This window comes from Felis catus, chromosome B2 (assembly GCF_018350175.1).
Source record: "Felis catus isolate Fca126 chromosome B2, F.catus_Fca126_mat1.0, whole genome shotgun sequence".
Lineage (NCBI taxonomy): Eukaryota > Metazoa > Chordata > Mammalia > Carnivora > Felidae > Felis > Felis catus.
Window position 1 is genome coordinate 143,928,707 of NC_058372.1, and position 22,585 is coordinate 143,951,291.

At 45.2% G+C, this 22,585-nt stretch overlaps 1 protein-coding gene across 3 annotated transcripts in view; it reads left to right on the top strand.

Annotated features, from left to right (window-relative positions):
* Nucleotides 1-22,585, top strand: part of SLC22A3 (solute carrier family 22 member 3) — a 96,085-nt gene that overhangs the window by 25,095 nt on the left and 48,405 nt on the right. For 2 of the 3 annotated variants that reach the window (XM_023254554.2, XR_006598470.1), the window contains exons 2-3: nucleotides 19,636-19,739; nucleotides 22,123-22,277. In XM_023254554.2, coding sequence (XP_023110322.1) covers nucleotides 19,636-19,739; nucleotides 22,123-22,277 — 259 coding nt within the window. The remainder of the gene's footprint in view (nucleotides 1-19,635; nucleotides 19,740-22,122; nucleotides 22,278-22,585) is intronic. The other variant, XM_023254555.2, reaches the window with a different exon arrangement.

A 22,585-nucleotide genomic window follows, 5' to 3' on the forward strand; every position in this document is an offset into this window, starting at 1 on the left:
TTTGAATGAACGAGTGAAAGAATGAATGAACGAACTATCTCTACACCATGCTTTGCTTCCCCGTACTTCTCTCAGGCGTGGACGAGACAAGGTCTGGGGGTACTTTATATGTGGGAGCACCTGGTAGCTCAGAGGAATCTTCCCTGGCTCACCCCAGATCACACAGCTTTAGCAAGAAGATGGTGGCCTTTGCGACGCGAGCCTTTCCCGCCACTCACGCCTTCCCGGCACCAGGGCGCTCATCTCTGGGGGCCCCGGCTTTCCAGTCCGGAGCACATGTGGATTGGGAAAGACCGCGAAAAAGCAAATAGACTTGGAGGCAGGGAGGTCATTTAGGCTTTCTCTGGGATGAGCGCCAACCTCTGGTTTTAAGCACCAAGTTAGAGTAAAGGAATGTGTGTCTTGCCTCCTTGCCCGCGCAGTGCCGCGGTGCGCAGCCGTGTGGTGTGGCAGGTGGATCCTCTGTGAATCCCAGGTGCCGCTGAAGTGTAGACGGAGTCGTGCGGCTGCCCAGCTTCGGAAGTCTGACGCCCACCGCTTTCCCGAGTGGGTAGGTGAACAGCGCCACGGGAACGACTTCATGGCCACCCAAAACCTTAGTGGCAGCATCTCTTTCCAGGAACCGATCAGGCCAGACCCCAACGAGATCTGGCTCCCAAACAGCCGGATCCACCTCGGCGCACAAAACTAGCACCACCGCCTTTCTGAAGTGCCCCGCGAAGTTTAACACCAGACATACAGCCTTAGCCGTGGCTTATTTTCTTGTGTCTAGCTTAGTCAGAGCCCAGAAAAAGATAAGCGGCCAAGGTGACACTCTACTCTAGAACCCTCTCTCCTTTTGGAAACAAACATGATTTTAAGACCAAGGTGCATGACTCTGGTCCTCAAGAGTTTGCCCCTCCCCCCAGCCCCCAAGCAATTGGTCCTAAAAGCAAAATGAAGCTGCTGGAGCAACGTTTGAGGACAATGAATAACCAGACTGGTACGATACCCATGCCATTTTTTTTTTTTTTGTATTATACCAGTTGTAGAAAATTTTAGAGAAAACTTGAGGCAGTATTCAATTGGCAAAATGAAGGCAGTAGTTCACTTACTAAAAAGAGACCGTTTAGTGAAGTCTATGTAATTATTTACATTTTTTTATTTTTTATTATTATTATTTTTTATTTATTTTTTTTTAATTTTTTTTTCAACATTTATTTATTTTTGGGACAGAGAGAGACAGAGCATGAACGGGGGAGGGGCAGAGAGAGAGGGAGACACAGAATCGGAAACAGGCTCCAGGCTCTGAGCCATCAGCCCAGAGCCCCACGCGGGGCTCGGACTCACGGACTGCGAGATCGTGACCTGGCTGAAGTCGGACGCTTAACCGACTGCACCACCCAGGCGCCCCTATTTACATTTTTTTAATGTTTATTCTTGAGAGACAGAGAGAGAGAGACAGAGCATGAACGGGGGAGGGGCAGAGAGAGAGGGAGACACAGGATTCGAAGCAGGCTCCAGGCTCCGAGCTGTCAACACAGAGCCCGACGCGGGGCTCGAACCCACGAACCGCGAGATCATGACCCGAGCCGAAGTCGGACGCTCAACCGACTGAGCCACCCAGGTGCCCTATCTGTGTAATTATTAAGGCTCATTTGTTTAGAGGAAAATGACAAGAGTTTTTTTTTTTTAGGAAAACCCCCCAAACAAGAGAATTTTGGATATTTGCCACACCATGCCTCGATCCAAGTAAAAGCAGTTTTAAGAATGATCCGTGGCACCTGCTTAAATGAAGAATGTCTATTTTGGCAGATTTTAAGAACTGCGTGCCTTTGTAAAAGGCTGCAGGAGTTGGGGTGTGGCTCTAGATTGGGGCGTACTAGGGGTTGATAATCAGCCTTCCCTGATTACATACTGGCTGCTATGCAACTGCTAAGTAGCGCCTAATCTCAGCCTCCTCATCTGTAAAATGATGATAATAACCACGTCTGGATTGCTGGAGGTCTTCGAAGTGACAGCGTGTAACCAAGCGGCTAACCCGAGGCCTGGCATGCGGTACATGGTAGGTGTCAACGGAAATAGGCTTCGGCCACTGGATTCCAGATGCGAAGCCTGCCCGCTACTCCCGGCCGGGCCTCGTCTGCGTATCTATTCACCGGGCGTCTAGATGTATACAATCAAACTGCCCAGGTTGTTGACGCTTGCCGCTTCGCGGCCGCTCGCGTACTTGGTTACTGTGCGTTCGGGGACGGTCCTCAGTGACGCCTCCTTTAAGACCCTGAAAACAGGGTCTTTGTGAACTCCATCTACAGTTTTGGTTTCGACCACTCCAAATAAGCATTATGAAAACAGTTGGTCTTAAACATGTGTGAAGGAGATATTTCCAATTGAGGGCCTTGTACAAGCAATCATAATGTTGCCTTGGGTCCCGTGTATCACACCCCAGAGTAGCTTTCTGGGAGCAGTCAGGGTCAGAGTGCATCTCAGGCCCAGAAGGGGAGCTGGGTTGCCTTTCATACCTTTTTTCTAACACGCCCGACACCTGGGCAGGGATGGTGCGGGGCATCCTCAGGGCTTGGGGACAGACGCTCCTGGGTGGGGAGGGTGTGTGTGTGCGAGAACACTATTCAGTTATACAGATGACAAAGTTGGATCTGCACCTCAGGTCAAATGATTATCAACTTTACAGTCACAACAAGGAAACGTTTTCAGAGCTGTGCTCTCCAGCAGGAGTATTAGTCAATGATCCTATTGTCCCCGGACTTCCCTGAAGCTCTCGACCACAAATCCCAGCCAAAACTCTCCCAAGATTACGCGTTTCTCAAACCTCTTTCCTGATTCTAAGCAATTGGAAATGTTATCAAAATAAATCTGTTGTCAAGTCCCATTTATTCTTGCTTTCACATACAAACCACCAAGAGAACAAAAAACAAAGTGGAAGCAAACACAAGACACAAAAGGGGCAGAGACCATCCGCAGAGGCTGCTAAGAAGCTCAGATTTGGCTCAGACATTTCCATTTGTTTGAATCAGCTCTAACCTTGTGGGAATTCGTTGACTTACACTGACAATAGCTTCTACTCTTCTCGCTGGTTTATCGAATGTTATGTTTCTCCTCTGAAACTTTTCATAGTATGTTTGTTTCCCTCCTAATCAAATAGTAGTTATTTTAAGGATATGAGTAACCTGGCGTTTCTGCCCTAACACTCATTCCACATTCACAGAATCAGAAAAATACCAGAACAGGAGAGCACGGACCTTCAGGACGGTTCAGTGTGTCTAATTGGATGTGTGAACAAAACTAAGGCCTGGATGGTTCTAGAATGGTGTGTCCACGTCAGAAAGGTGGTAATAGGATTAGAATGGAGCTTTTTGATATTCATACCAAAATGCAATGATGTTTAGAAGTTTAAGAAAGACATGTATTGAACTGGGAAGATTCTAGATGTTTAAAATCTGTAAGTTACTTTTCATATTCTGGAGAAGTCAGTTTTTTTGTGGCGCTCTTGCTGGTGTTTCATCAGCTTGGCTGACTATGTCATAAAAGTGTGTTCTTAGAAAACATAGACTTTGGCAGACTTTAAAAGGTGTACGTGTTATGCCATGTTCAGACTAGATTATGAAAATCGTTGGCAACGGTGGTTTCCAAGTGGAGAAAACGTGTTGCCAATGATTCTGAAAGACAGAAACTAAAATCTAGTAAGATGTTATGGGTCTCCTCCTTTTCCACTCTGGAATTCCTCTGCAAGGAATGTCCGATGGGCATAATATATATCAGGAGATCTTTGACATATCAAAATGACAGATTTCTTTTTTTTTTTCAACATATGAAATTTCTTGTCAAATTGGTTTCCATACAACACCCAGTGCTCATCCCAAAAGGTGCCCTCCTCAATACCCATCACCCACCCTCCCTTCCCTCCCACCCCCCATCAACCCTCAGTTTGTTCTCAGTTTTTAAGAGTCTCTTATGCTTTGGCTCTCTTCCACTCTAACCTCTTTTTTTTTTTTCCTTCCCCTCCCCCATGGGTTTCTGTTAAGTTTCTCAGGATCCACATAAGAGTGAAACCATATGGTATCTGTCTTTGTCTGTATGGCTTATTTCACTTAGCATCACACTCTCCAGTTCCATCCACGTTGCTACAAAGGCAAAATGGCAGATTTCTAAAAGGGATTGGAGTCTAGTTGCCCTGGGAGAGGCCCCAATAGTTAACAGGACCCAAATCACACACTCACATGGGAGGTGGGGAAGGGGGGGGCTGTCCTTCTCTTTAAAGGACAGAAAAGGTTATGTGTTTACTTTCCTCAGAAGGAATGGTTAAGCTCATTGTGGGATTTATTATTATTACTACTCTTTTGTTTTCTTCTATCCGTTTCACCCAGCCTATAATCAGATGGCTTATGACATCCTTCCTGTACATTCCATTGGCTCTTACAGCCCAGGAAGCTGTCCGAATATCACTGTGTCTGTATTTGAGAAAATTTCCAGTAGCAAAATATTCCTTGGTTCTGTTTTCAAAATGCCAAGTAGATGTGACAGAACTTTTTATACCAGTAAAGGTCCCCAAGTCTCTTGCTGCATATTAGGTTAATTTGGTACTTCCCTTTTCCCAAACCAAGGAGTCCTAAAAGGCAGCCAGACTTCTAGTAATTACGATGAGTTTTGAACCTTATAATGTTTCCAAAGATAAATCTGATGTGTTTTTTCCCCTTTAGTACTTACAGTTATCAAATAGTTGGCCTACTTTTGCACTAATTGTTGTGAGCTTTCAAATTCAAGTCAGCCCCCATGTGTAACAGCAGTCTGAGTCTAAGAAAGCAGAGCGTTGACCCATGCTCGGTACGTGTCATTGTTTCTGAGTTGTATCTCATTTATGACCTGTGCTCACAAATCATACGCAGATAAATGCATCTAAAATGTACATGCTGACTGTGTTACCTGTTTTTATTTTTCTATCATCTAGCCTGGATAGCCTTGTTTCCAAAATGTTGAGTCATTTTATATACATTGATGATGTCCTTTATTTTTTTCACACTTTTAAAAAAAGTTTATTTACTTATTTTGAAAGTGGGGGAGGGGGGAGAGCAGAGAGAGAGAGAGAGAGAGAGAGAGAGAGAGAGAGAGAGGAGAGAGAGAGAATCCCAAGCAGGCCCTGTGCTGTCGGTATGGAGCCCGATACAGGGCTTGAACTCACAAACTGTGAGATCATGACCTGAGCCGAAATCATGAGTTAGGTGCTTAACCACCCAGTGGCCCCTGATCATGTCCTTTAAATGTCTTCATATCTTGCAAATAGTTCAGAAGGTTATTCTCATGTAAGGGCTACAAAATCAATGCCACAAAAAACCCGTGATCACTTTCATTAACATTGAGGCTAATCTAGATAGATTCCACATTAAAAAAAAAAACTGGGGTTGAAAAACTTTATGGGGAAAAATGGATTTCTGTGAAAAATCATGCATATTTTATTTTAGAAGGTCAATGTAAGAGTTTTACCAAAGAATCTGTAATATGTATACATATATACGTATTATATGTTTTATATATATAATATGTATTTTATATATATAATATGTATTATACATATGTATATATAAATTAGCAAGTTGCTTTACATGGTATTTTTTAACTTGTTTTATAATAAGTTGGAATATGGGAACATATTTGCTTATTGTAAGAATACAGTACGTAATACATATAACATACAAAATATGTGTTAATTGACTGTTTATGTTATCAGTGAGTCTGATCAACAGTAGGCTGTTAGTAGTTCAGTTTTGGGGGGAGTCAAAAGTTACCCATGAATTTTTAACTGCACAGGGACTTGGTGCCCCTAACCCTGCATTGCTCAAGGGTCAACTGTATATTCAGATTCCAAGGGTCATGCTTTCTGTGGTTCCCTTGCTTCTGGGGAAGCTCACTCGCTTAATTTGTAGCTGGTCTGCCAGTTCAAAGCTTTTGTCTCTTACATCTTTAGCCAGGAGGGCTTTGGCTTTCTATCACCCAAGCTGTACATGGGTTGGGACATGCACTCAGTTAATAAATGAAAAAGAGGGAATCTGGATTTTTTTTTTTCTAAGACAAACTAAGTTGGATAAAATTGGGAATTAGCATACTGTGGCTCTAATGGGGTAATACCTCCATGATAATATTGAATTTTCCACATTTAAAGACCACACAAAATGAGCTTTCAGGCTTTAAAATAATTGTAAAATGAACGTTTTATTTCACGAGAAAGACAAGATAGCTACTATTGGAAAGAATACGTCCTTCATAATTTTTGACTTTAAAAATCGTCTCCATTCCGCTGGACTCAATTAAGCTCCACTTAAATGAATTAAGTGCTGTTGCCGTTACGTGCAATACTGGAATCGTGGAGTAAGAGATTTCTGACCACCAGAGGACCAGGCTAAAAGAGGCAGCTGCCAGCTAGAAGACTGAGCTGTTATTAGCTGCCATACATCACAGGGATGTCAGACTTGGCAGTCTGAGTCCAGATAAGGTAACTTCCTACCAGAACAAGAGTCTACAGTTATTAGAAGAGCACAACTGGGGGCGCCTGGGTGGCTCAGTCGGTTGAGCCTCCGACTTCAGCTCAGGTCATGATCTCGCAGTTCGTGGATTTGAGCCCCGCATCGGGCTCTGTGCTGACAGCTCGGAGGCTGGAGCCTGGTTCAGATTCTGTGTCTCCCTCTCTCTCTGCCCTTCCCCCATTGTGCTATCTTGCTCGCTCTCTCTCTCTCAAAAATGAATTAAAAAAAAGGAGCACAACCGGATTGAGAGAGGCTGAAGTGACTATTATCTGCCAGCTTTAGGCCCTGTCCTTTGACACCTCAAGCCAGTAAGACATGCAGAGCAACAGGAAAGAGGATCATGCCAGGGGTGGTTGGGGTGGAGAAGGGAAGCCAGTAGACTGACTCTGAGTGGTCCTGGGTGTTAGTAAGTAGTCAGACTTCAACGTGGCTGTTGTCAGTACGTTCGGGCAATTGTATGATGTTCAAAGAATTAAAGGAAAAATGGTCTTAATACCGAATGAGTAGATAATCTCAACAGAGACATGGAAACAATTTTGAAAAAAAGGAAATTCTAGAGCTGAAAGGTACAATAACTGAGATGATACATTCACTAAATGGGCTCAGTAGGAGATTGGAGAGGGCAGAAGGAAGCATAAGTTATTTTGAAGGTAGATCAGTAGAGATGACCCAGTCCCAAGGAGAGAAAGGAAAAAGCTTGAACACAAACAGTGCCCCAGAGACCCGAGGGATAATATCACAGGGTCCGTGTACAAAACCCCAGTTCTGCCTGAGCGTTAGGCTACAGACCGGCCAGGAATGGCAGTGAGCGAGAGCTGCATTCTGCCATGAAAACTCACTTCCCAGAACTGGATTTGCCAGAGGTAGGAGTGGGGGACTTGCCTTAGGCATTAGGGCTTTAGCTCTACTTTGAGAGAGGTTCTTGATCTGTGTTTTTGCATCTTTAATTATTGCTTACATTTCAAGTGAAACTAAATATTATTGAGAAACTTTTTTTTCCCTTAGGTAGTCTCCGTGCCCACCCTAGGGCTTGAACTCAGGACTCAGAACAAGAGTCACATGCTCGACCTACTGAGCCAGCCAGGTGCCCCTCTTGAAAGACTTTTAAGAAGACATTCTCCCCGCCCAACCCTCACTCATCTCTAATTCCCTTCTGAATTATCTCAAACATAATTGTCAGAAAGAGCTCCCCACTCGACCCCATACCAGCCTTTGATAGATAGTTGCTCCCAACTCTAGAGGCCCCTTCTCCCCCCTTCCCCTTGCCATGGTTACATTATTCCCTCAGCCAAAGTCTTTCCCCAACCTTCTAATATATGGCTTTATATTCAGTATACAGTTTTTCACAGGTGGATGTAGTTTTATGGTTTTCTTTTTCTTTTTCTTGAGAGAGAGAGAGAGAGAGAGAGAGGGCATGCATGAATGAGTGGGGAGAGGGGCAGACAGATAGCACGGAGCCCAACGCAGGACTCAATCCCATGACCCCAGGATTATGACCTGAAATGAAATCAAGAGTCGGATGCTTAACAGGCTGAGCCACCCCGGTGCCCCTAATTTTATGTTTCTCTAATAAAATACATAAAAATAATACATACTCAATGGAGAGAAAATGAAGAAAGCACACAAAAACGTATGAAAACAAGATCACCTACCACCCAGCCACTCAGAACTTCCCCCCCACCCCCCCGCCCCCAGGCCTGTCCAGACTTCTGACCTCCAGAGCTGTGGCACAATGAGTGGGTGTTGACCGAAGCTGCTAGGTCTGTGGTAATTTGTCACATAGCAGTTGAGGACCGAGGCCCTACGCAGAACTGATACAGGGCCCCCCCATTCTCTCAAGAAGCCCGTGGTCATAGCTTGGCTTCCCTGAAGGCGGCCAGTTGTATGCATCAGAGCGTCCAGGTTGCAAACTTACTAACGCAAACAGGATGTCAGAGTCCGTGTTTCTGAAGCTTGAGTGCGCGGCGGAATCCCCTGCAGGACTGGGTCCAACACGGGTTTCTGGGCCCCACCCCAGAGTTTCTGATTCAGCGGGTCTATGGTAGACCCCAAGAACTTGTGTTTCTCAGAAGCTCCCAGATGCTGCTGCTGCTGCTGGTCCAAACACTTGGAGAACCACTGTGTTAGGTCACTTAATACTAGAAAAAGAATGATTTACCAAGGTGCGGTGATTTTGCTCATCTTCCCAGAACATTCATTTTCAGGTGACCTACTGAAGTATCTGAGATTGTAGACGCATAATCTCGCTTGGTTAAGAAGTCACGGGACTTGGTTCTGTACCACTGAGCTTCAGCCATGAGCCATTTTGTTTAAACAGTCTTGTACCAGTATTGAGCTCCTTCTACCATTGTCTTGGACTAACTGACCGGACCAGTCGGTGAACAAGCATCTATCGAGTGTCTACAGAGTGTCGAGCAAGTAAATGTTGATTCCATCATTTAATCCTCGGCTCAACCCGCCTCGGGCCATATGGTGGCTTTGGTGAGGGAGGACAGAGCTCCCTGACTGACAGTTCGCATACCTGTTCACAGCACGTGGGGGGTGAGTCCCCAGAAGTCAGCCTGGCCCGTGTCCTGCATGTGGAGTCCGAGGCACTTTTCTGCAATTCTGCCAAGGGGCTCTTCTATTCCGTGGGTCTAGCAGGTCAGATACGTGTTCCTTTCTGACCATTCTTGCTCCCGGTGTTGAAGGTGCTCATACCCCGAGGGTCGGAGCCAGGCTGGAGGCTCAGTTCTTAAATCGTGTCCCACCCTTTCTAGAAAGGGGCGCATCTGGTAATTCCAGGTGTGTGGCCACAGGACCTGCTGGTAAGCCTGGCTCTGAGGATATACTCCTGAACCTGGTTGGAATTGGCTCCCTCAGGGAAGGTGCAAGAGTCCAGAGAGTGAAGTCTAAAATAGCTGCGCCTGGATGAGACTTTGGATGGATCTTTCCTTCTGGATGCAGTTGTACTCAATCAAGGTGGCAGCTAAGGATGCTTAACTCGTGGAAAATAGGAGCCTGGCACTATTTGCACCGAACTCACAACTCGCCTATTAGGATGTTTCATTCTGAATAGACCCCTCCACACAGAGTCGTGAATTTAAAACAGAGTAGTGCTTGTTGAAAGGATCGTGAGCTGCTTTGTGAAGCATTCCTCTACCTGGGTTCCCTAAATAACAGAGCCTGGGACAAGAGCTTGCATACTGACTCTCCATCAGGAGCCGCAGCCCCAGCTAGGGAGGAGTGAAGGGGGGAAGCAAAGGAGGGAGGGCAAATCCAAGGGAATGGAGCCCCAGGCCGGCCACAGCTCCGCAGCAGTGGCTCGGCCTTCAGTGTCTCCCCTGAGGCCGTGTGGACCACCCACATCTCAGAGCAGCCACGACAGGGTGGGACCCCTCCCTCCTCCCTCCTCCCTCCTCCCTCCTCCCTCTTCCCGTCTCCCACCTCCCATCGGTCAGTCCGAACCAAGAGGCCTCCGTTCCTTCTCCTGTCTGAGATGTCAAGCCCTCTCTGCCTGGGGAGCCAGCACGTTTGGCCACCTGCACACAGAAGGCCTCCACACTGAGCCCTTCGGCCCAGGCAGCAGTGGTGGCTGGCCCCCCCCAGTGAGAGAAGGATCCACGCTTTCTCTGGGGCCCTACACCAGCAAGATGGGCCACCGAGGGAAACAGAGCTGTGTGGATCCGGATCCAGGATGCAGCTCACCCATGCATCCCAAGGAGCTAGGACCAGGAAGGAAGAACTGTCTGTTTTTTGTTTTTTTTTTTTAATCCTTCATTTTATACAAAAACTTTGAAAATATCCTGATTGATACGTGTATTAGTTTCCCAGGGTGGGCATAACACATTACTACCAAGTGGGTTGTATAAAACAGCAAAAATTCTTCTGTCGTGATTCTGGGGGCCAAAAGTCTGAAATCTGACGTCAGATGTTCCGGGCTGAGATACAGCCACCATCACCCCCCGCCCCCACTGAATTCATATGTGCCTCAGACTGTGACTGTATTTGGAGACAGAATCTTTAAGGGCAAAGCAAGCTGAAATGGAGCGATCAGGGTGGGCTCTCATCCAAATGGCAGGTGACCTTATTAGAAGAGGCGGTCAGGACACAGACACACAGAGGAGGCCGGCGCAAAGGTACGGGGAGAAGGTGGCCGTCTACAAGTCAAGGAGCCGCCTCACCAGCCCTGTGGACACCGTGGTCTTACGCTTTCAGCCTCCAGATTGGCGAGAAAATAAGTTTCTGCCATTTAGGCCCCCGTCTGAGCTACTCTGCCATGGCGGCCCTGGCAAGTGAACACACAGGTCTGCTTGGCCATCCTGAGCAGTGTCTGCCTATGCCTTCCCATGCTGTTCCCCCTGCGTGCGTCTGTGTCTCTGTTTTCTCTCCATATAAGGACACCCGTCATTGGATTAGGGCCCGCGCTGGTCCAGTATGACGTCATTCCAACTAATTACACCTGCAAAGACCCCACTTCCAAATAAGGTCACATTCTGAAGTTCCAGATAGGGAAAAACTGGGGAGGGGCCCTATTCAATCCGGTACAATATGCAAAAGTAGTGGAAAAGTGGCAAAAGTCCATTATCCCCCAGCAGGTGTTTACAGAGCTGAGAACCGGTGGGTTTCGACCTCAGCAGATCACTAGACTAGATTTTGACTGAATTGGTCTGGAGGGGCCTTAGACGTTTTTTTTCAGTTGCCCCCAGTAATTCTAATGGGCAGCCAGTGTGGAAAAGCACATTTTAAGACCACTAGTAATGCTATGGATTATCATCATTATCATTATCATTGTATCGCTAATCCTAATGCAAGAGGTAGCATTTATCAGACATTTAAGATGTCTCAAGCATTGGGGGAAGTACTTTACATAGTTTATTTCGTTGGTATCATTAGTCCTGTCCTTAACCTCATTTTATACATGGGGACACAGAGGGTTGAAGATGTTAAGGCCACACACCTAGCAATGGTAGACCAGACACCAGGCTGGCTGACCCCAGCCCCGCGGTTCCTCTGCCCTTAGATGTGCACACACACACCCAGAGCCTCTCGTCCTCCTCCTGTCTGTGGACATTCAGTCGTTTAAAGAAATCATCAACATTTCAAGATAAGTAACAGCCTGTCTTCTCCACAAAAAGGCAGAACGGTTTGAGCTCCTAAGATTAGAGGGCGAGTCGCGACAACCAGGCATTATTACCATTGAGGTAAATTCGCTTTTGTATTTTTCTTTACTTCACAAGCCCAGACGAAAAGCCATGTACTGAAAGAACACCTGCTCATTCTATCTTGAGGGCGATATGCTTAGCGGTACCTTAAAGCGCGGCCGGTATTAACCTTGGAGGACAGCTTAGGTGACAGCTTATATTAGCCTGTTAATCAAATTTGGTGCTTCCTCATGCCAGACCCGTCGCAGATCGCAGGTTCCCCTCCGTCTCCTGGTCTTGCTCTCATCTCCCCGGAATCGTGTTCTGTCCTGGGGTCAGGACATCTGTTCTGGGCCTTTCCATTTGCGACCTTGCAGCTTCTCCCTCTGTCCTCTAGAGCTTCCTCCTCCCTCTGTCCTGAATTCCCCTGATGTCTCTGGTTTCCTGAGAAAGAAACTCACTGTCCCACGCCCTGGGCCCACCCTGGGCCCTGTTGGGTGGGACAGAGGCAGGTGGTTCCCAGCTTAGGACCTGAGCTCGGCACCCCCACGTGCTGCAGGCAGAGCTGAACCTCACCGGCATTCATGGCCCCTGCCCTGGGCTGGCCATCACTCTGCTCCAGTACCCTTCCTCTCTCCCATTTTTCCTGCTAAGCCCAGCTCATTGCCGAAGGATCTGTTACATCCCACCTTCTTCTGTAACTGACTGCTCTGGGCCCACCTGCCATTTCCTCTGCTGAGGCCCTCCTGCATTTCGTGGCCCATCACTCTCAGCCCTGATCTCAGTTGTTCCACAGCTGCTTCACCTACGTTGGCCTTGGCTCTCCAACCTAGGTACTAAGCTCCTCACAGAGGCAGAGGCCAGGCTGAGCACGCCCCTGGAAGCTGCCTGGGTTTCTTGCAGCTGCAGTTAGTTCATTGTGATGGTTCGTACCTGCCAGAAAAGCTTTCATTGTTCCATGTTAAGAGGCCTATATAGGCCAGCAGATCACGTGAAAGAAATGTTCATTATGACTAGAATTACTTATGGTGCCCTCTCCCCTCATGGAGGCCCAACCCACATTTTTCTCTTTACGATTACAATAGTTTTTAATCATTCTGTTAGGGTGGCTTGGTGTTGATTAGAAATGGAAACCACCCGGGGTGCCTGGGTGGCTCAGTGGGTTAAGCACCTGACTTCGGCTCAGGTCACGATCTCATGGTACGTGGGTTTGAGTCCTGCGTCAGGCTCGGAGCCTGGAGCCTGCTTCAGATTCTTTGTCTCCCTCTCTCTCTGCCCCTCCCTCACTCATGCTCTGTCTCTCTCAAGAATAAAATATTCTCTCTCAAGAATAAAAAAGAAAAAGAAATGGCACCCGCCCATGGAGGTTGACATGTAATTGGCCAGGGCTACCTTTAGCCAGGGGCACCCCATACCTGATGTCAAATCAAAGGTACATTTGATGTTTTTGTTAACACTGATGAAGAGTTTAGTGGCCACTGATTTTGAGCAAAAAGTTGATTAGGAATGGCTCAATTTAGCACTCATCCTTAGAAAATGCAAACAGTGAAAAGAAAGAGAGAAAGAAAGAAAGAAAGAAAGAGAAAGAAAAGAAAGAAAGAAAGAAAGAAAGAGAAAGAAAGAAAAGAAAAAAAGAAAAGAAAAAGAAAAGGAAAAGAAAAGAAAAGAAAAGAAAAGAAAAGAAAAGAAAAGAAAAGAAAAGAAAAAAGAAAATCGAAACACAGGCACATATGTCTGGTCACTTGACATCAGAGACTTCCCTTTCTCCCACAACAGTACAAAGAGCTAATGAGGACTCTTCCTCACGGACGTGACTGACGTCAGATGCTGTGATGGCCTCTAACCTTGACCCTCTTACATGACAGTTTGTTCTAGAGACATCTGCAGAAAAGCCAGCAGCTGGTCATCCAGATCCACTCTCTGTGGCTTAAGGAGCAGGCAGGCCCCCTCTGACTTTCTAACTCTTTTGCATACCTGCATTATTTGTACCTAATTTGTTGCCTTTGACCTTTGTATAGTGGAGATATTCTGTTGCTCTAGTCTTAAAGGGGACTTAGAAATCAAAACTGTAACAGGTATTGAATGGTAACTCCTCCCAGCATTTTATCATTGTAGCTGAAGTTAACAGAATGTCTATTTGGATTGTAACAACGAGGAAATGCTAAGAAACATCCCTAGGTCTAGAAGCCCTTCAAAAGTATCTAATAAAGCTGGAGTTGTGCTTTCTGTGAAATGAAGCAATGTGATTCTGTCAACATTACATGAATAGTTATTTGAGTCCAAGGGGAGTAAGTTCTCTTTGTGTAAAGGTGATTTTGAAGATTAGTAACTAACAGAATGGGTACACATGGATTTATGAGTATTTAAAAATAATTTTAAATGTCTTTGTGTAGACTCAAAAAATAAAAAAAAGAAATGTCTCATTTGCTCTTGATAAATTGCCTTAGAAGAAAGACATAAACACGTGTGTCTTTGATTCAGACTGGGGTACATTTGACAAGAGGTAGGTTTTAGGTCTGTCTGGGAACTACAACAAACTTTCAGTACTTTATTTTAGGAAAAAGTCCGTGGCCTGCGAAGCTCATCAGCTTCCGTGCCTGCTGACCTCTCTTTAAACATGAAAACATATCACAGACCCAGAGCTGTTGTGGTAGCAGGCAGTGTGAGCTGAGAGCTGATGAGCAAGCGCCAGGCCCAGGAGGCAGGAGGCAGGCTGCCTCCTGAATGTATGAGTTAGGGTCAAAACCAAGCCCCTGAATGCGTGTCCCGGCTGTGTTGGTCCCTGTCCTAGAAACACAAGTGTATGTGTGCTTGTGTGCATTTCTTAACAGGTACATGATTTAATTTATTTTGTACTTTTGAAAGATAGCAGGCTCCCATCATAAAAGCAGAAACCAGGTGAGGTATCTCAAGCAGGAAGGGATTTAGTAAAAGGATTTGGATTTGAGTTGCTTTGGAAGGGCTAGAAAAGCACAGACGGGAGAGATCAGGAAGGATAGCGCCTGAAGATCCCTTGCCCTGTGTGGGGCATTACAGTGCTCACAGTGCCCGTGGGCCCAGTGCCCCTTTGCTCCGACGTGGACAGGGCATGGTTAGAAATGCTGGCTGACTTCAGCCACCAACCCCTGTTGTCACTGCCACGGTTCGAGCTGGAGCTGCTGCCATATCCAGAAGCAGAAGCCCCACTACCTGCTTCCAGCCTTCTGATCTTGCACTTACCTCCCCCTTCCCCCACTGGCGGAACCAGAACTCGGAGCCTTGCTGGCAAGGTATTCTGGGAAAATGAAGTTTCCACACCTCCAGCCCCTGGGATGCAGAATAAAGCACAAAGAGCAGGCAACACGTAGCCCAGATGGCATCACAGCCCTTTAGAAAATGTCATCACAGAACTTTAACCACTTAGACATTTATTTTCAATTAAAGTATGAAGAACATTTATTTTGGGGTGCTTGGGTGACTCAGTCAGTTAAGCCTCCGACTTTGGCTCAGGTCATGATCTCACGGTTTGTGGGTTTGAGCCCCACGTGGGGCTCTGTGCTGACAGCTCAGAGCCTGGAGCCTCCTTCAGATTCTGTTTCCCTCTCTCTCTGTCTCTCTCAAAAAAAAAATAAACATTAAAAAAAATTTTAAGGAAAAATATTTTAATACAAAATATGAAAAAACGCTTTTTGATAGTTTCTCTTACAGGAGGGTGAAAAAGATCATCGGTTTTCTATTGGAGAATCTTTCGTGGCTTTAAAGAATATTTGGGGAGCATTTTATTTTTTTTTTAATTTTTTTTTCAATGTTTTTTTATTTATTTTTGGGACAGAGAGAGACAGAGCATGAACGGGGGAGGGGCAGAGAGAGAGGGAGACACAGAATCCGAAGCAGGCTCCAGGCTCTAAACTGTCAGCACAGAGCCTGACGCAGGGCTCGAACTCACGGACCGCGAGATCGTGACCTGGCTGAAGTCGGACGCTTAACCGACTGCGCCACCCAGGCGCCCCTGGGGAGCATTTTAGTTCGTGCAATTCAAAAGCAGCTGCACAAATTCATTGGAAGGATAGCTCTTGCTGGGCCTTGCCGTGTCATCTGTGCAGAGCCTGCCTGCGCCCCCAGCTAATCCTGGTACCTGCAGCACAGCTGGAGGAGGCGACTTCCGCTCTCGGGGAACTTATATTTGACATTGGTTGCTACTTTTCCTGAAGCACAGTGTTTTCTCTGGCAGCTAAGTTGCCTGTTTGATATGCTTTTTTCCTTGTTGCATTCTTTTCTTTGTTTTTATTTTTATTTTTTAATTAAACAAATTGTTTAAAATGTTCCTTTTATTTTTGAGAGAGAGCATGTGCACACATGCACACACCGAGCAGAGGAGGGGCAGAGGTGGGGGGATCCGAAGCGGGGCTTCAGGTTGTCCGCAGAGCCCCTTGTGGGCTCGAGCTCACAGACCGGGAGATCATGACCTGAGCGGAAGTTGGACGCTTAACCGACTGAGCCACCCAGGGGCCCCTTAAGTTTTTATTTTAATTCCCGTGTCGTTAATATACAGTGTTATATTAGTTTCAGGTGTACAGTATAATGATTCAACAATTCCATGCATCGCTCAGTGCTCATCCTGACTCGTGCACTCCTTAATCCCCGTCCCTTACTTCACTCATTCCCCCACCCACCTCTCCTCTGGTACCATCAGGTTGTCCTCTGTAGGTAAGAGTCTGCTTCTTGGTTTCTCTCTCTCCCTCTCTCTCTCTCTCTGTCCTGTTTCCTAAATTCCACATGCGTGAAATCATATGGTATTCATCTTTCTCTGATTGACTGATTTCACTCAGCATTATACACTCTAGCTCCATCCATGTTGTTGCCAATGAAAATATTTCCTTTTTTGTGGCTGAATAATATTCCATTGTATATATACTACATCTTCCTCATCCATTCATCTATACGTGGACACTTGGACTGCTTCCATTGTTTACCTGTTGTAAATAATGCTGCAAAACATAGGGTTGCATGTATCCCTTTGAATTATGTTTTTGTATTTGGGAGGTAGATACCCAGTAGTGCGATTACTGGATCACAGGGTAGTTCTATTTTTAACTTGTTGAGGAACCTCCATACTGTTTTCCACAGTGGCCGCACCAGTTTGCATTCCCATCCAAAGTGTAAGAGGGTTCCTTTTTCTCCACATTCTCGCCAACACTTGTTTCTTGTGGTTTTGATTTTAGCCCTTCTGACTGGTGTGAGGTGATATCTCATTGTAGTTTTGATTTGCATTTCCCTGATGATGAGTGATGCTGAGCATCTTTTCGTGTGTCTGTTGGCCATCTGTTGTGTCTTCCTTGGAGAAATGTCTGTTCATGTCTTCTGCCAATTTTTAATTGGATTATTAGTTTTTTGGGTATTGAGTTGTATCAGTTCTTTATATATTTTGGATACTGCCCTTTATCGGATATGTCATTTGCAAATATCTTCTCCCATTCAGTAGGTTGTCTTATAGTTTTGTTGATTGTTTCCTTCACTGTGCAGAAATTTTTATTTTGGTGAAGCCCCAATAGTTTATTTTTACTTTTGTTTCCCTTGCCTCAGGAGACCTATCTGCAAAAAGGTTGCTACAGCCAACATCGGAGAAATTACTGCCTGTACTCTCTTCTAGGATTTTCAGGGCTTCAAATATCACGTTTAGGTCTTTCATCCATTTTGAATTTATTTCCGTGTGTTGTGGAAGAAAGTGGTCCATTTTCATTCTTCTGCATGCTGCTGTCCTCTAACTGCATTCTCTGCATGGTTAATTCCAGTGGGAAATTATTTCAGTTAATTTTAATCGTCTGCAAGTTTACTTATAGTCAAACTGCCATGCCTTGAGAAACTAGTACCTGAATGGATGATAAAACTCACTTTAAGTTACCAAAATTACTATCCTCTGCATATATGGAAATCTTTTTACTTTTTAATCTCCATAAATCTTCTCAGCAACTCTGTGACATGGGCCAGCTACCAATGCTCCCATTTTCTCCCCAGCTGTGTTAAGTGACAGGTCATTAGCTGTAGAACGAAGACAAGAAGTTGGGTTCCGTAAATAAATGTGACAGTTTGCTTATGAATGTGTATTTATGAGCGATCCTCAAGCTGGGGTGGGCAAGCCATTTGGAGGTATGCAAAGCCATTCGTTCACAGGGTGGAGGGTCTGGATACGTTGAAGGGACTCCATTGTCAGAGCCTCAGCTCATGTGGGTCCAGAACGGATCTGCCTGAGAGTATGCATGTGATGAGGACGCGGGTCCTTTTTCCTAAATGTCCCTCTCCCACTTGGCTAAAGGAATCCCACCTCTCTCCCGTCTCGCTATGATGCACTGACTTGATGTTTTAAAACCTGTGGGGACATAGGGTAGATCAATTTTTAATTTTTTTGAGGAACCTCCACACTGTTTTCCAGAGTGGCTACACCAGTTTGCATTCCCACCAATGTTTATAGCAGCACTTTCAACAATAGCCAAATTATGGAAAGAGTCTAAATGTCCATCGACTGATAAATGGATAAAGAAGTTGTGGTTTATATATACAATGGAATACTACTTGGCAGAGAAAGAATGAAATATGGCCTTTTGCAGCCATGTGGATGGAACTGGAGAGTGTGATGCTAAGTGAAATAAGTCATACAGAGAAAGACAGATACCTTATGTTTTCACTCTTATGTGGATCCTGAGAAACTTAACAGAAGATCATGGGGGAGGGGAAGGGGGAAAAAAAGTTAAAGAGGGAGGGAGGCAAACCATAAGAGACTCTGAAAAAGTGAGAATAAACTGAGGGTTGATGGGGGGTGGGAGGGAGAGGAAAGTGGCTGATGGGCATTGGGGAGGGCATCTGTTGGGATGAGTGCTGGGTGTTGTATGGAAACCAATCTGACAATAAATTTCATATTTAAAAAAAAAACTGTGGGGAATGAAATAGTGGGACAGTTTGGGCTATTGGTTTTGGAATGAAGAAGATCATGAGGAAAGAAAATAACTGAGCCTAATGATTTGATTCAACAACTTTTGTAAGTGTGGCGGAATCCTTTTCTTTCCTTGCAGCAAGAGCGTAGGACTGAAAAGGGCATGTTGGTTAATAGGCAAGTCAAACTAATTTTGATGATAGATTGCTCTGTGAGTCTTGGCACGTAGCCGAGACGGAGACAGAAGAATTGAGTAACATTGCTGTAACAAAACTCTCTCAGTTCTCAATAATTTATTTATACACATATGTTTTCCTGGCATGTATATTTATAAAAATGAAAAATGGAGCAGAATTGATGTTTAGCCATAACTGACTCTAGTAATAAACAGTGTTCTTCCCCAGATGACATGAACTGGCTGGAAAACCCCAGGCTTTCTTCACATTCTTCTAGAAACAGAGAGCCGCATTTCCAACAAAATGTTACCCCTGTGCAGTAATTCTTTTTCAAGATTCCTACATTTTCTATTTGCATCTGTTGCAGTCTAGTAACTGTAATTATAACCCCATCAGAAAGGATGCAAATATTTCGAGACGTTGTCACAGGGAAAAATTTGTAATTAATTGTCAATTTATATATATAGTTTTTACACACAGAAGTATCTGTGTACCTCACGGTCGATGCAATACGCACTGACACAAAACACAATAAAATATGTTCTGCTTATGATACGAGGATGTAAGTATGTGGGAATGAAAACAAGAATTCAAAGAGAAAAAAAGATTGACTTCAGACTGAGACCACTGAGGAACTGGTTTTTACTGGGTGATGGTAGGTGTCCGTTGGCTTCAGTATTTAGACTGTTGGAGACAGTGGGGACATCTTTGCCAGTTATTGAAACTGACCAAAAAACAAAAACAAAAACAAAAACCCTTACGTAGCAGTATAAAAATATGCATGTGAAACGTTTGAAAAATGTAAGGAGTGTTCGGGCAAAAATGTTTAACGATCACAGATCTAGACAGAAGACCAGATGTCTTGAGGATAAGCATGGTCACGTGACTCCCATGCATTTCCTTTGTTTTCCCAGTTTGACCTCGTGTGTGTCAATGCTTGGATGCTGGACCTCACACAAGCCGTCCTAAACCTGGGCTTCCTGGCCGGAGCCTTCACCTTGGGTTATGCGGCGGACAGGTAGGCACGAATATGACAGCCGTTGACATGATGCATAAGTGTGGGGATGAAAATATTTTATGTTAACATTAGGAAACAATTTTTGTTAAACTTGGGGGGGGGAATCTTATTTTCTCTACCTGTGACATTCTCACTTGTTTGGTTAGACTAATTCTCTCCTTGTTGAACTGCGTCTCCTTACTCCTTGAACTGTACAAATGGATGGGACCACTCCCCGTGGATCTGAAAGCATCTTAGCGGAAACACCGGCAAGGCAGTAACTTCATCATGGGACAGACGGATAGCTGGCTGGACACTGCGGACAGAGTTGATTCCCTGTGCTTCCATAACTCACTGGTTGTGGTCTGGATTAATTTAGTCATAGAGTCGACCCCTTCCCAATATGTTTCGGTTATATTTTTTAAAAGAAATCCTTGTATTTTATTCTACAAGTTAAAAACTCTGCAAGAAAAAAAAAAACACAGTTTTTCCAAAGACCTTTAAGAGAATTGTATCTATTATTTAACATTCATAAAGATATAGATTAATGGCAGACATGGTGAGTATGTATACTGAACATAGTAATTTTTCTATTCAAACATTCCTGTTTCGGACATTATTGATGTTGGTTATTATATCCATGCCTAACTATTCCTTTATCCCAATTCTAACTATGAAAATACATGCAGTAATTTAATAATTCCTTCAATACCCCTTAGGACAGGGGTAGGAAAGCTTTGGCCATTGACCGTGTCTGGCTGGATATCGCTCTGGTCACTCTAAGCCCAGCCTTGATGGGTCCCTGTGACCCAGCACACAGTGCACAGTGCTTAAGGGTACTTCTTGGAGAACTGCCCACAGCAATTAATTAGCTAATTGGAGACAATAAAATGCCCCAAATGCTTTAGCCAGTTGACAATCTGAATTTGGCCGGATCAGGGCTTCAAAGTATAACCTTTGTTTTCTTTTTCTGCTCCTTCGTCTGTCTCTTAGTTTTCTCCTGCGGCCCCCTGCCCCCGTCTTCTGCATGTGAGTTTCTCCTTAATCCTTGTGTCTGATGCTCTTTCCCTGTCTTTTATCCGTGTTTTTTTTCTATGGCTTCCTCTTATAGCCCTTCCCATTCATCTTTCTTTTCTTAATCTCCCCACACATCACTTTCTCTCGTAGCTGCTATGGCTTAGAATTGAGTGATGTGTTTTCAACACGTATTTCGTCATTTTAGTTGTTACTCTTCCTGATTTAAACATTAGGTTTTGCTTCTTCTTCATGTTCTTCTCTCACAGTCAATAAACATAATCCCCAAACAAAAGAACTCAACTAAAGGAGGGGGGGGCTTTTCCTACCTATGTTCCAGCAGGGGCCTGCGCACCTGTCCTCATTGATGATTCCATGCTTTGAAGAAGAAGACAGACCCATGAATGATTCTGCCTCACCACAGGGCCAACCATCTCGGCTCCTTCTCTGCTTTTATATCGTTGAAGGAAAGGACCAGAAACAATTTAATAGGCCCCCAATCTACCAGAGGACAGTGTAGGAAGGACAGACGGTGAATTTTAAAACCTGAATAAGTGAGAACTACTTCTGTCTCTGCTCCGCTGACCGAAGCAGGACACTGCATGAGTGAATTTGGTGGGAATTTCTATGGGAGAATGTTTTTGAATCAAGTCTCATAAAGGTCATTGACGACAGACTTTCACCAGCCAGTAACCTGGCACAGTTGCACTGAACCATTTAGCATCAGAATCCCAGAGTATTGCCCACGACCGTAACCTGTGCCCTTTGCCTACGCCTTTAGTAACAGATACGTAAACGGTGAGACTAAAATGCGAAACTTAAGAACAGCTCGCTCTGCTCGTGAACTTTAGAGTTTATAAGCAGCTTTCACATCAGCATCACATTTGAGCCTGTACAACTTCACTGTAGAAAGGGAGGGGAGAAACAAGCAAACAAACAAAATCTGAATCTTGGTTCCCTTAAGAAACGGACCCAAGGTCGCATGGTTGGTGGATGATTGAGCCACGACTGAAGCCCGCTCCTGGGGCTTTCTCCCTTTCTCCTTCCAACTCCACCCACAAAAATGCTAGAAAGGTATCAAAGCTGGGCCACCGGGGCGACCGTATGGGACAGAGAGGGTCATCTTTTTGGAAACTGCAATCCCCCCAAAAATGCATTCTGTGCCTTGCGTTTTGTAATGCCATTTCAGGAACACATGTCCTTACTTGCCTGGTTTTGCTGCGAAACGAAACGCAGAATTCTCAGCCATCCTGTACACGGTAGTAATAATGCAGCGTCGAAAACAAAATTTCTGTCCTGAAGCCTCTTCTAACAACACTTACCGATAGTGCTTTTCACTGTGTCGGAGAAAATGCCAAAGGTGACTTCTTCCTCTCTCTTTCTCAAAAAGGTACGGCAGGATAGTCATTTACCTAATATCCTGCTTCGGTGTTGGCGTCACCGGTGTTGTGGTGGCGTTCGCACCAAATTTCCCCGTGTTTGTGACCTTCCGCTTCCTACAAGGTGTGTTTGGAAAGGGCACGTGGATGACCTGCTACGTGATCGGTAAGACACTGCTGCGCTCTGTGTCTCTTTGACGGCCAGGGTCAGGTGTCCGGGCGGTGCCGGCCGCTGAGCCTCCTCGAGCTCACATGATGAGGCTTCGCGGCTGCCACACGAATGATCTCTGCAAATAGGAAGGTCGCCGTGGTGAGACTCTGACTCTGGCAAAATGAACTTCTCATTTTTACGTCCTGGCCACATACGGAATATCACAAAATACGGGGGGTGAACCACGCTCTTGCAGATAACTGCTGTACTGTTATCACAAGTTATTGTTTGCCTTCTCGGAGATTGACGTTTATGAAAAATGT